Source organism: Sciurus vulgaris, assembly GCF_902686455.1.
Source record: "Sciurus vulgaris genome assembly, chromosome: 16".
Classification (NCBI taxonomy): Eukaryota; Metazoa; Chordata; class Mammalia; order Rodentia; family Sciuridae; genus Sciurus; species Sciurus vulgaris.
Genome location: NC_136477.1, coordinates 27,613,404 through 27,627,416, shown reverse-complemented (window position 1 = coordinate 27,627,416; position 14,013 = coordinate 27,613,404). Strand labels below are relative to the sequence as shown.

Sequence of the window (14,013 nt, the reverse complement as noted above, 5' to 3'; positions counted from 1 at the left end):
TTTCTCTGGCCACCAGAGCTGGAAGAGGCCTCATAAGAGCTCCAGGCTTCCCTTTCCCACCTGGGGGCAGGTGACATCATCAGCATCATCCCTGTAGCATGAGCCCCAGTTCATGCTGGTCTTTCCCGAATCCAGGTCTTACAAAACCACCTGGAGCGAAAGGGGTACTTCAACCTCTAACAGGCCTGAGGCTTTGGCCACGTTCTGGCCACAGTCTCCCCTGATCGAGGCGGACCCGGATTATACCACCATGCGATGCCATATTCTCCGTGGGCTCCCTCAACCAGGGCTCCTGACAGTTTCCCAAATTATCGCCATCTCTTGGTTTCAGCTTGCACAATGTTTTCTTTGGGGTTGGGGTAGGGGGAGGACAGATACCAACAGAAAACCCTTAATAACTGCCCTGGCAGAATTCAGCCTTGTTCCTGTGTCCTCTTGTCCTCGTTTGTATGCTCAGTTAGATTCTTTTATTCAAATTCCAATAGCCATGGGCCTCTTCCAGCTCCCAGGGGCCCTGCGAGATAAGCAGCCATGCCATGGGAAGCATTTGGACTCAATCTGCAAAATACTTGAGAAGTCTGTGGGCAGAGATGACCATGGGGACAATACCACCACATCCTTGGCCCACCAAGGAAATGAAGCTATTGGACAGTAGTCGGCTGGTGCTTGGATTATCTGCAGTATGGGAAGAAAGCATTACTTCATTTGATTTTGAGCAAAGAATTTGGTTAAAACCAGGTTGTGGGGTGAGCATTTGCTTACGTATGTGTTGTAAGATTAAGTGACCCCATGGTCTAAGGAAAATGACACGCACGGGTCGTCCTCAAAGTGTGCAGTGGCATCTCAGCATGACCATGTGGGCCACTGTCCTAATTTTATGGACCAGGCAACTGAGGCTGTGGAGACCCAAGTCAGCATAGCTAGGCTGCATCCTGGGACCATTGAGTGTTCACAAAGAGGGTCTGTGCCACAGAATTCCACCCCGGGTTGCCGGATACGGCTCACCGCCAACCATGTGACCTTGGACAAGTCACTGGACTCGGGGCCTCTGGTTCCTTATCTGTCAGCTGAGGCCACGGGACTGCATGATCTCAGAGCTGCCTTCCAGAAACAACATTCCAGGGTGCTCTGTTCGCCTTCCAGTGATAGAGCAGCCCGGCCTCCCAGCCTGCCCCCCCAGCCTGCCCGCGCTTTTACCTCCCATGGTCTGGGTAGGAGTCTTTTTTCTTTTCTTTTCCTTTTTACCTTTTTTTTTTTTTTTTTTTTTTTTGGCCATAGAGCAGGCAGGCAGAAGTGGGTCAGGATGGAGGACTCTACGGTTTCCAGCTTCCTCAGTTGGTGGTTCCTTCTCTTTGACCTGGGTAAGAACAGGAAGAGATGGTTTCCTTCCCCCGTCGCTCCTCCTGACCCCACCGCAACCCCGTCCTCAGCTGCTGAACCTCAGAGGCAGTGCAGGAAGGTAGAGCCAGGGCCAGAGCTGGATGGTGTGTGTCCCCGCCTGGCTCTGCAGCCTGATGGCGGCAAGACCTCTGCTGCCCTCCTGGCCTCCCCTTCCCCACAGCTTCCGCATCCATGAAGCCAGGATGATGAGGTCCCCTGCCTGGGAGTGGATGTGGGGAAAAGATTCAGAGCTGGACACAGGAAAGGCTGGATAGGTGTTCGATGTTGTCATCTTGGCTGTCACATGATCTGTCCAACACACAGAAGAGTGCCTCCCATCCATGACCCCAGCCAGGGACCGAGTTGCGGAATTTGAGCCAGTCTGAATAGCACCCATGCGATACCCAACAGCCTGTTCAGTCTTCCTGTGAAACAGGACCACCCTGAACCTTCCAGGAAAAAAAAAAAAAAAAGTTTTCCCCAATTAGAATGATTCCTGCGGAACCACAGTCAGGAGCACAACCGGCCAAGATTTTCCCTCACCACAGACTCCATGCCACCAGGGGCAGATTGTCATGTGGTATCACGTCACCTCATGGTCACTTCCCTCTTGACAGCTACTCCTCCCCCATTGAAACTCCCCATGGAAGAGGAACAGTAAACTTTGAGCCTGTCTCTGTCTCTTCAGGTCGATGCTGGGCTTAGTTGTTTCTTGCCCCTCCACCCCTATTCGCTCCCAGCTCCCTGCCCTTCTCTGCTGGTATCTGGGACAGATGGCAGGGCCAGCTCTGCACACCCCAGGCACATGAGTGAAGCTGGCTGGCTTGGGGCTCTGCTTCGTCTGTCTGCCTAGAAACCCACAGCAGCAGTTTGCAGAGCAAGGAGGAACTCTGCCCCACCTCTGATTTCAATTAGGGACATATGCATCCTATTGGTTTAGCCCCAGACCCAATGGATTGGGCGGCCAGGCCTGGTGATCTTCCCAGGGATGTGCATGCCACAGGGTTGCAGAAGACCATCTTCCGGCAGTCAAACAGGGAAAGTGGGACCCCATATGCTTCAGAGTGAAAGAGGATGGGAAGGAAGAGCCTGAGCGCTCGCATCCCAACTTTCCAGTGCCCCGTGACCAATGCTGTCCACCCAGCAGGTACGGCATGTGCCTAAATAGAGCACAACCCCCAGCTATCACCACCACCTCGCTTCCCCAAAGAGGGAGATCTACCTCCCCCACCCCTCAGCTTAATAGGAATCAGAACTGTGGTTGCCTTTTGGATAAGACACTGGAAAGGGGCCAGTGGGAACTTTCTGGAGTCATGGACATGTTCTGTACTTTCGTTGGGGTGGTGGTTACTGGGTGATCTCATTTGTCAAAGTTCGTCAAACTGCACTTACAATCTGTGCATTAGAGGGAGCGTAAATTTTATTCCAATTGAAAGTGTTAGAAAAACGAATCGTCAACTACTTATGATATCTAATTATGTAGTTGTATACTTAAAAGTGTAGAAGAGTAGCATTAATTTATAATACGCTTTCGATTTTCTCACATCTCACAAACTGTTTTATTCAAACATGCATCTTTTGAGAGTACCGTTACCAGGTCACTTTTTTAAGTCAAGTTTTTCAGAATATATCATCTTCAATCTGTCTCATTTGTTTGAAATGCAGAATTTTTTGAATACATGTTTGGCATTTCATTGCAACACACAAATATTAATTTACCCAGCAGTGGTGGTTTTTCTCATTTGTCTTATAAGCAGTTATTCATGATCTTCACCACATTAACAACATATGTATTGCTTTCTAAAAGGAACTTTAAAATATTTATCATAACTTCTAACAATTGGACCGATGGAAAAATCACCAAAGATGCATTAAATTTCAGTGCCTTCTTTTCTTTATTCCCTCTAGTTACTTCTAAAATCATCCCAAACTAGTGTTAAGATTGAGACCTGAAATGCCTGGCAGATATGGATTCCCCAAAATTTGCAGTTCCAATAAAGTAAGTGAAAGAATCCCAAGTCGTGAGAACTTTTGAGGGACAAAAGCGTTCCAAACTGTGAGACATTTTTAAAGGCAACATTCTCTTTTCTCCTAGTTAATCTGAGGAAATAAAAACTTCATCTTGTTTATTTTCAGACACATATAGTAAATTTTGGAATGTGTTCATACCAGAGATAAAGCAGAGATTCATTAAGCAAATTTGGTGGTCTCGTTTTATCGTGCATTATTAAAAGATTATCCTTCTTAAGCTGGAAGTTTCTTTATGTAAAAACTTTAAACCTTGCACCCTAGCACAAATGGGAAGTTGAAACATTCTTGAGTAAGTTCAAACACACTATATTTTATTCACAGGCATCAAAGATAGGAAAGTTTAAACAGATGATTCTAGTTAGCAAGGGGATTGTAAACACAGTCCTAAATTATGGATTACTAATTACTAACATTCTGGTCTGGCCTTACATCCTGTTCCGTCTGCAGCTCTAACCAGTGGAATACGGTGGTGGGTGAAGAGGACTTGGGTCTGCAGTTCCTGCGGGTGGGCATCGAAGGTGCTATTCTTCGGGGACACCACCTGAAAATCTGCTCGCTGTTGTTTTGGTGTGTTTTGATGTTCGTGGCACTGTTGCTCAGCACCATTGCCTTTGCTGTCAGGAACAAAATCAGATGACTCACCGAGAGCTCACTGAATGTCAAAGTCCCTGTCTGGCTCAGGGCAGTGTCTGTCCAGCATTTATATATATATATATATATTTTTTTTTTTTTTTTTAATCTGATGTTAAGTGGCATATATGTGGTCGGGACTCTAGCTGGAGCAGAGATGGGGCACAGAGCCGGGCTAATGCACTTTCTCCCTCTCAAGAAGGGCTCCTTCTAGCACCCCACGGGCTCCGTGAAAACTTCTAGCAGAGGACTACCTTCTGGCAAAGGTCCACCGACAGATCTTAACGTCTCCAAAGACCCGAGTTCTAGACCTGGGCTCTTGACTCTGCGTGCGTTGGCCAGTGACTTGGCTTGAGCCTCTTTTTTCCTCATCTACTCTAACATCAGTGTCTAACAGAACAGCTATAAGGATGTTTGTAAATGTGCTTTGGAAATCATGAAGTGTAAGGTTTATTGTGTTCCAGGTCTTACTGTTTCCTAGGCACATCTCATTTACATGTTGTGTGCCAGCTCATCTCCATTATTTAGGGACTAACAGCCACATTTTCTGTTATTTGGCCCTGTGGATGCTACAGCTTCTACCTTAAAGCCTTTTCAGCCAGAGCTGGGCAGAGTAGCGTGCACCAACAGTCACAGCTACGCGGGAGGCTGAGGTGGAGGATGACTTGACCCCAGGAGTTCCAGGCCCCACCAGGGCAACACAGCAGAAGACCCTCAACTTTAAAATAAAAGGCCTTCTAGTCATTCCTGAGAATGAACAAGGAGAAAAACACTCAACTGGTACTTTCTTCATGACAAGGGACTCCAGGATAGTGTTCTTGGGACTAGCGACACTGACAAGTCTTTTTTCCATTTTCAGGTTGGCCAAGAGAAGGGAAACTGCTCTTTCCAGAAAAACCCAACCCCCTGCATCATCCCTCAAGAACAAGAAAATATCTTCCACACAATATTTGCTTTCTTCACAAAGTCTGGAAGAAAAGTCTTGGTAAGGATTTGCCCAGTGGCTGGGGTAACATGGGTGGTCTTCACCAGAACACAAGTCTGAGATTAGAGGCCAGTTTTCTGTTTGATATCTGTTATTTCCCAAGTCTGCTTTTCATTAATTGACTTATAAAATCACAAGTCTGAGGTTTCAATCCTAGCATTGAATTTAAATTCCAAATTCCATTACCTGGCAAAGGTTCTCCAAGCACAAACTGAAATATTTCTCCAACTAGTCTGAATCTAAACAAGAGTAATTGTTCTTGTGCAACCACTTTGGAAAACCATACACACACATATACGCACACACACACACATACACACACACACACAATGACCCAGCTATATATACCATTCCTGGGCTATCCCCAAGGGAAATAAGTACATGCATCTGCTAAAAGATTAGGGCAAGACTGTTCATTGCAATCTTATAGTAGCCAAAAGCAGAGAACAATTCAGGTAACTATCAATAGGAGAATGCGTAAACAGTTATGGTATATCCATGCCCTGGAATATCACACAGCAATGAAAAATATATAATTACTGCAACACACAACAATATAAGTAAATCTCACAGACATGCTATTGAATGAAAAAAGCCAAAGACAAAAGGACAGGTACAGGACCATTTCACATACATGAAGTTCAGAAATAGCAAAACAAATTAAGCTGAGGCAGGGAGGATCACAGGCCAGCCTGGGTAACTTTAGTGGAACCCTGTCTCAAAATAAAAAAATAAAAAGGACTGGGGATGCAGCTCAGTGGTAAAGCACCCACTTTTTTTAAAAATTTTTTTTATTTGTCCTTTTTAGTTATACATGACAGTAGGATACATTTTGACATATTATACAATTTTCTCTTTTTCTACTTAAATGCTTCTCTGTTCTATGTGTCCAGTATCTTCCCCCTGCCCTTTTTAGGAAGTGTGCTCTTGGGTGCTGCATCTTAGCCTAGTGTCAGAAAGATCAGATGCTGTCCTCTCTAGTCTTGAGTACCAGCTCTGTAACCCACTGATTCTTGTCAAGCCCGCTTCCTTGTCTAAAAAATAGGAATAATACTGTCTACCTCTCACACTTACTGGGAAGATGGCCATGTCTGCACTGGCCCCAGCCCAGAGGGAGCCCTGAGCACATGAATACCTCACTAACAGCACCTTGGAACCTTTTCATGTGTTTCCAAACATGGACTTTTTCACAGGGCATCTGGCTGATGACCAAGGTGGCCATTCTGGTCCCAAACTGCAGGTCTTGCCAGTGTGTACCTTCAGCTCTAGTCTGGGCAGGCAGGGCCCACCAGAAACCCACAGTTGGATTGATTCAGTACCTGAGACATGTCAGAGTGAGGCCAGGCTCTGTGGTGTTTACTGCAAAAGCTGCCAAACAAAAGCACCCACTTTAAATCCCCAGTCCCAGAAAGGAAGGAGGGAAAGCAGGCAGGCAGGCTTATCAGTGGCAATGGGGTCCGGGTAGCGGGCTCTTTCGGAGGCGTACCAGTGGGATAGGGTACGAAGGCACCCCTTAGTTGACAGAAATGTTCTACATCGTGTTCAGGGTGGTGATTCTCTAGGTATGAAAATATAAAAATGTATCAAGGTGTACACTTGAGATTTGTTCTATTTACTGGGTTTTTAAAGAGTGAAGGTAGGGCTGGGGTGGTGGCTCAGTGGTAGAGTGCTTGCCTAGCATGTGTGAGGCACTGGGTGCAATCCTCAGGGCCGCATTTAAATAGATGAATAAAATAAAGGTCTATTAACAACTAAAAAAACATTTGGGAAATAAAAAGAGCAAAGGTGGTGGAGATGGAATCAGAATGCTTTTTCAAGTCCCCCTCTCCCTAGACCTTTAGTCTTTTTGGTGCTGGGGATGGAATCCAGGGCCTCATATGCTGTGCACTGAGCTACAGCCCCAGCCCTGGTTAGGTTTCTTTAGCTCTGCACTTCATCCTGGGCACATCTCACATTGATCATTTCCTTCCTCAGTCTCTTCCACAGAAAAGGGCAACTATTGGCCCCTTGAAAGATTTGGATTGTTTCACTTCCATAGTGAGGATGGTACTTCTGTTTTTAAAAGCCCTTAGAATCCTTAGATGGAGTGATAAAGCATCAAGTGTGCTTGACAGACACAACTCTGTATCTGACTATAAATTTCACCTGCCACTGTATCATCATGAAGGCGTATACACTGGATCCTACAATACAAAAGAAAAATTTCTCTTTTACAATTTGGAGTTTACATTTCTTTGCATTTTTATTTCTTTTTATTTCTTTGTATGTAATTTCTGTGTTTTCTTGAGCAAGAGTCATGTAACTTTTTTAATCCCTCTAATTTACCCTAACTAAAAAATTACCAGGCAGAAATTACATTAATGTAGGAAATATACTTCTGTTCAAAAATATCAATACTATCAGAATATATAGAATAAAAAGTCCTTTCTCTTTTAAGGAAAAAATTGGTTTCTTTGTGAAATCCAACTTTTTGGTAGGATTAACCTCAGACATGCTTTCTCCTAGTTGCTTGACTCTGAAGCGTGTTCCAGTGCCTGCCAGACTAGAAATCCCTTGACTGCCCTCTGGTGGTTGCAAAGAGTGATTGCCTTTTGTCGTCATCATTGTTATTATCATCTCCATCATTATCTTTATTATTTTTTGTTTGTTGGCAGTACTGGGCATGGAACCCAGGGCCCCGGCACATGCTAGGCAAGCGCTCTACCACTGAGCCACACCCCCAGTCTGCATCTTCTGTTTGATTTCCTGTGCCTGGAATTGACTTAGTCACCGCAACAGAAGCCCTGGAGCTTGCTGCTCTATAAGTGGTTGTGGCTTTGACTTTACCTTCCTACCATTTAACCGTTCTCTGATTTTTTTTTTTTTCTTCTCAGGATTGTGAAAAGCCAGGAATTTCTTGCCTAACAATGCACTGTAACCTTAGCGCTCTTGCCAAAGAGGAAAGTCGTACTCTAGACATTTATATGCTGCTGAACACAGAAATACTAAAAAAGGTGAGTCCTAAGGACCTGCACTCACGGGCTTCATTTAAAAGCATTTGAATTCATTTCCTCATGACGCTCTGGCTGCTTCTTTTAAAATTTATTTTTTGGCATGTGCCATCAGTAATTCTGCCAGGTGGTACCAGGGAAAATATCAGATGTTCACCACTCAAAAGTGTGCTTACAGCACAACAGGACAACAGTATCATGGGAGAGTTTGTTAGAATCATAACTGATGCATGCCTGTAATCCTAGCAACATGGGAGGCTGAGGCAGGAGGATTGCAAGTTCAAGGCTAGCCTGGGCAACTTGGCGAGACCCTGTCTCAAAAGAAAAAATAAAAAGGGCCGGGTATGTGGCTCAGTGGTCGAGCACCCCAGGTTCCATCCCCAGTACCTCCCCCAAGACTTCCTGGATCGGCATTCTGACTTTAACAAACCTCCCAGGTGTTACATTCCCTGTTCTTTAGTTTGCATCAGAATTACCTGGAAATAAATGTCAGATTCCTTGTGGGTAGAGTCTGAAGTTCTGCGATTCTTACAGGGTCCCAGGTGATACCAGTACTGCTGGTCTGGGGAACGTGTTTTTGATCAAGGACTGGCAAGCCCTTTCTGTGAAGGGCCAGTGGGAGCTATTTTGGGTTTTATAGGCCCTATAGTCTCTTGCAACTGCTGGACTCTGTCATTGTGTTGCAAAAGCAGCAATGGACATACTCAAATGAATGGACATGGCTGTATTTTAATAAAACTATATTTACAAAATCAGAGGACCAGATTTGACCAATGAGATGCAGTTTACTGATTACTTGTTTCAGAGAAATCCAATTGGGGAGGGGGGGAGATATATATATCAGTGAATTGGTGGTCCTTGAAGAATCATATAAATTTATTCTGACTTATTTTAAGGTAAGAACTGCCAAGTAAGAGATCCCTTCCAACAAGAAGCTCTAAAAGTAATTGCCTATGAAGATAAAACAAAATATGCCTGTTAGCCACAGAGATTCTATTTATTTTCCTTCGGAAAGACCAAATGTGTTTAATGTGATAAGCCCATCAGGGGGTAAATGAATACCCTTAGAATAGTCCTTCTGTGGTCATTTTGAAATTAGACACAGCAGTAACCTGCTGACCTGAGAAGACACAGGCAAGGGGAGATGTGTTCTCCCCACTTTTAGCTGTCGCAGGCTCCACAAGCCCAGGGAGAGCTGGGTACAGTTCTGGTTTGCTCAGGAAGAAAGTTGCTCTGGGGGATGTTGGGCTCACACATGGTGCTTCCATGGTGAAACCCCCCTTTATAAAGGACAGCATTAGAAAAGGACGAGGCGTGAACTAGAGACCTGCTAGCCTCCTCTGCTTCCACAACGTCATCTGGAAGCCATGTCACAGGTGTCCCTTCCTGGCATGAGTCCCAGCTCAGGTTAGAGGGCCTGTGATTCTGTATACTCACCTGTCCTGCCCATCTTCTGGAAGGATGACATCGCCGACAGATGTATTTCCCGTGTCACTCTTGCCACTCTCCACCGAGCCGTGCTGATGGCTCCGATGGGGGGGACCACCATCATGCCTCTGCACCCTTACACCAGAGGGCTGCCTCTTGCCCTTCAGTCATATGTGCGGCTCTGCAGGCTGGGTCTTCTGCATCTCTCTCCCATGACTTCTGTGGACCCTGTGCTGATGAACATGTCTCACTGACTGCTGTCCCCATGTCATCCTGGCCAGTGGAACCCCAGATAAGAGAACTGAAAGCAGTGTGACCACGGAGACTCATTATTCAAGTGCCCTTTCTGCAGAAATTCCAGGTGCAGAGTGAAGCCCAGTACACAGCTGACCTGGAAGGCAGATGGGGCCCCAGCTGCTCCTGGAGCTTGAAATACAGAACTGTGGGTCCCCCTGACGCCAGCTCCTACGGGGAGCTGAGCCAGATGGCTCAGAGGCTGTCACAGCCTCCCTAAGGACAGGGAGCAGCTCCAGCCTTGTGGTTTGCCTGGGCCTAGAGCTGTGTTTATTTTCCTTTTGACCTTATGGTCTGGCCCTAGACAAGGGAATTTGAGGTTTTATTGTTTTGACCTTAAGTTTTTATTTGAAATATAGGATCTGATTTTTTAAAGCTTCAGAGGATTCAGATTTCTTTGAAAATCTTTTTCCACTCCTTGAGGCTTTCTTCATTGACTCTATAACCACCAGGGGCCTGTTCTATGCCAGGCTTCTCATCTGCTTGGCCTTTGACTTGGGCAATCGTCATCATCATTATTATCATAATTAATAAGTGATGAGGATGAGTCATGATTGTAAATACAGTATACCCTGATACATAAAACCACATATTTATAAAACTGCCAGATTGCTAAAAGACTATTTGCATGTAAAATTATTTGCCACTAAAAGTAGTTAACTAGAGCAATTTCCTTGAACAACTAGCTTCCCAGAAGCATTAAAATATATTTTGGTACACACCTGTAATCCCGGTCACTCCGGAGAAAGATCACAAGCTTGAGGCCCACCTGGGAAACTTAGCAAGACTTTGTCTCAAGAAAAAGTAAAAAAAAAAAAAAACTGGAGATGTAGCTCAGAGGTCAAATGATCCCAATCTCCAGTACTATATATATATATATATATATATATATATATATATATATATAAATTTTATATGTTTTTTAATTGCAGGGAGAGGTTATAAAATGATTGGATTTGATCTGTTGATAACGCTGGACCTCATTAATATGTACAATTAATATGTTTATAAAAAATTAGAAATATATTTCATGGTCATTTTAGAAGAGCAAGTATTTGTACATAACAGGTAAAGTGCATAAACTAGGATCCTTTGTGGTTTCTTTGGTGGAGATGAGAAAAGGACCCCCTGGGAAGAGTGTAGGGGAGAGTGCTCTGCTTTCCTGTATCTTTGTAGGTTTAGCCAGAAGTGAGTCAAAGCTGGCATCTGAGAGCCTCTGACTAAGATTAGATGATTGATGAAGAGAATTTTTTTTTATATAGTTCTGGAGACTGGGATGTCTAAGAGCAAGGTGTTGGCATCTGCTGGTCCTCTGGTGAGGGCCTTCTGGCTGCATCATAACCTGACACAAAGGGCATCACATACAAGACAGGGCGAGTGTGCAAGCTCAGGTCTCCTCCTTTTGTCAAGCCACTAATGCCATCATGGAGACCCCACCCCCATCCCACGACCTTATCTAATTCTAATTATCTTCCAAAGGCTTGCCTCCACCTATCACTAATATAACATTGGGAATTAAATTTCCAACACATGAATTCTGAGGAGACATCCCCAAACCATTGCAGCCTCCAGAGTGACAGGCAAGCTGAGTAAATATGGGTGGGCATATTATTAGATACCTTGCTGGCAGAGTTCAGGCCGACCCAGTGGTGGGTACTGACACCCTAGTTCTATGCCCTCTGTTCACACAATGGCAACCAAGCACCTCTCTGCTCCACAGTCGATGCAGCACCATTTGTAACACTAACCGCAAGGTTCTAGACTTTCCCTGGGTCAGGATTTTGCCTATCCTTGATGCTTTCCGTATTCCTTCTCCATCCCTGCTTTGGAGCCATTTTCTGATTATCTGGACCAGTGACTTTGAGTCCACAGCAAGGCCTCTGACTACTTCTGCTAGCAGCAATTCCTGAGTCTTCGATTGTAGCCCCTGCCCCTAGTTGCCTTTCTGTTAGGCCTGATTTGTAAGCTAGAGGTTTCCCCCTTCTTAGTCTCTCCAGTCGGTACCCTCTTTCATGTCCAGTGACTTTGACTCCAAAACAGCTTCATTTAAGGACAAACAAAGAGTTAAAAGAAGCTCTTGTGAAAGGCTGGAGGGCTATGGTCAGGACAGGAAGATTCTATAAAATAGAAATCAGATGGCTTCAGTGGAATACCAGACATGGGTTTGTTGTACACAATTAAACAGCTTCATTTGTCCTCAGCTCTTTGTGAATCCGTCAATATCAACATCCAGATATCTGGCTCTTACCGCTTGGAAACCACAGCACACAAGTTTGCCTGTGTTGATTACTGGCAAACACTGTAGTATTTCTGTGTCTACCACCATCTGAAAAAATTCTCAAGAGAGACTTTGGAAGTATGCATTTATGTGGGTTCCTGGGATGGGGAAGTTTTCAGTTCAGTGAAACATCTTGTCTGGTCTACAAGGAATCTTGGAATTTCAGTTCTGCCCAGTCCCTCTCAAGGAAAAAAATCATTTGTCATTGTCACCGGAAAAGCTTACGATGAGCTGTTGTTTCCTCCACAGGACAGTTCATCTGTCATCCAGTTCATGGCTCGAGCCACGGTGAGGGTAGATCCTGCCCTGAGGGTGGTAGAAGTGGCCGATGGGAACCCAGAAGAGATGACGGTGAGTGTGCCCCGTCCCCTGGGACAGCCCTCCTCCGAGGGCCAGAGAGGCTGAGTGATTGGAGACCCAGAGCTGGAACGTGAGGGAGAAGAAAGTCTCTGAGCCAAGATGTGGGGTTTGTGGTCAACCCAGGACCATGCCTGCCTTGGCCTCGGGGCTCCCATGGAGAGCTGCGGCTTGTTGTTGCTGCGCTAGCCTTGTTCTTTAGGACACCATTGTTACGTGAAAGTTTCCCGCTGTGATTGGCCAAAGGAAAAATAGTCTGGAAGTGCCCTTGATGGGGCTTGGATTTCCACCCAGAAGCCAGAACCATTTTTGTCTCCCTTAGACCTTTCCCCAAAACCTCATCTGCCTTCCCAATCACATTGTTCCATAGATAAACTCTGAGTGCCTTAAAAACAAGTTGTTCGCTTAACTTGAAGAGGTCACATCTACATTGCCAAGACCTGGAACCTTCCCTTTCACTCTCTTCCTGCCCCCGGTCTTCCATAAGGTGCAGTTGGCGTGCAGGTATCAGGGACACGGGAGGGCGCAGCAGACCTCAAGGCTTAGATGTCAGGGTGAGGGAGAGGCTGGAAGGAGACTATGGCCTTGGAATTCTGCTTTCATTCTTGTTCCTGGACAGTGGATTCATCCATCCTTGACCCCCTCCACCCAGACCCTGGGGGAGTAGAAAGGGGAGGCAGCAGCCCATGAAGGGCTTTATTTTATTTTTATATGGTGCTAAGGATCGAACCTAGGGCCTCACGTGAGCTAGGTGATCACTCTACCACCGAGCCACAGCCCCAACCCAGAGTTTACCTTCTTGAGAGAGAGGCATGTCTTCTCTTGGAAGGGTCAGTGTTGCTGTGGCAAATTTACAGAAGTGGTAAATTCATAAAAGATGAGGTACTTACGCACAAAATTATCAACTTGTTTTCTGATGACACGGGAGACTCCACATGTTAAAATATCAGGATACAGAGCAAACGAAAGCCTGTTCTTTCAAGACCCTGGCTGGGAAGGATTCCTACAGAAAATCAATCCTTCAGGATTTCAGTAAAATCTTCATTCTGATCCTGTTGTTGGTGAGCAAGAGTCAAGAACGTCAGGGAGCCCGGAATGAGCAGGGGTGCCTGATCGGGTGGGGTGCGTCAGTGCTGCTTGTAAGGCCGGGCACTCCACGCTCCGTGCAGGGACGCAGGGCCCTCTGTGGACTTGAGCTCCTCAAGCCACATGGGCACGTTGTCCAGGCACCAGTTTTACTAATAGAAAAGGAACAGAGTGGCCTCCGAGACCTTCACCCCACTCACGCCAGCCAGTTCGTCTGGCAGGTCAGACACTTGGAGTTGGCTTTTGTCTTTTCCCTCTGCCTTCTGGCCATTTAACTATGATTGGGACCTTCATTTGTGACCTGGAGATCAGTGGTTCCCTGCTTGTCGTGATAGCTCTGGTTAAAACAGTCTTATAGAATGAAATGTGTGCCCAACATCAGAGATTTAAAATGTCCTTAATCGTGTTAACAATAACTAACAGGCTTGCTTCAGGTGAAATTGTTTGCTAGCTGGATGAAAGTCACTGGGCACGTTGCCTTCACGTAGAGGACTTAGCTGTGGGATCCAGGAAGGCGTTGCTTAACATCCCGCTGTGGGATTCTGAGTCATCTA

At 45.6% G+C, this 14,013-nt stretch overlaps 1 protein-coding gene across 1 annotated transcript in view; it reads left to right on the top strand.

Annotated features, from left to right (window-relative positions):
• Window positions 1-14,013, top strand: part of ITGA9 (integrin subunit alpha 9) — a 326,698-nt gene that overhangs the window by 279,413 nt on the left and 33,272 nt on the right. The window contains exons 24-26 of the mRNA XM_079116258.1: window positions 4,901-5,026; window positions 7,900-8,019; window positions 12,266-12,367. Of these exons, the coding sequence (XP_078972384.1) occupies window positions 4,901-5,026; window positions 7,900-8,019; window positions 12,266-12,367 (348 nt within the window). The remainder of the gene's footprint in view (window positions 1-4,900; window positions 5,027-7,899; window positions 8,020-12,265; window positions 12,368-14,013) is intronic.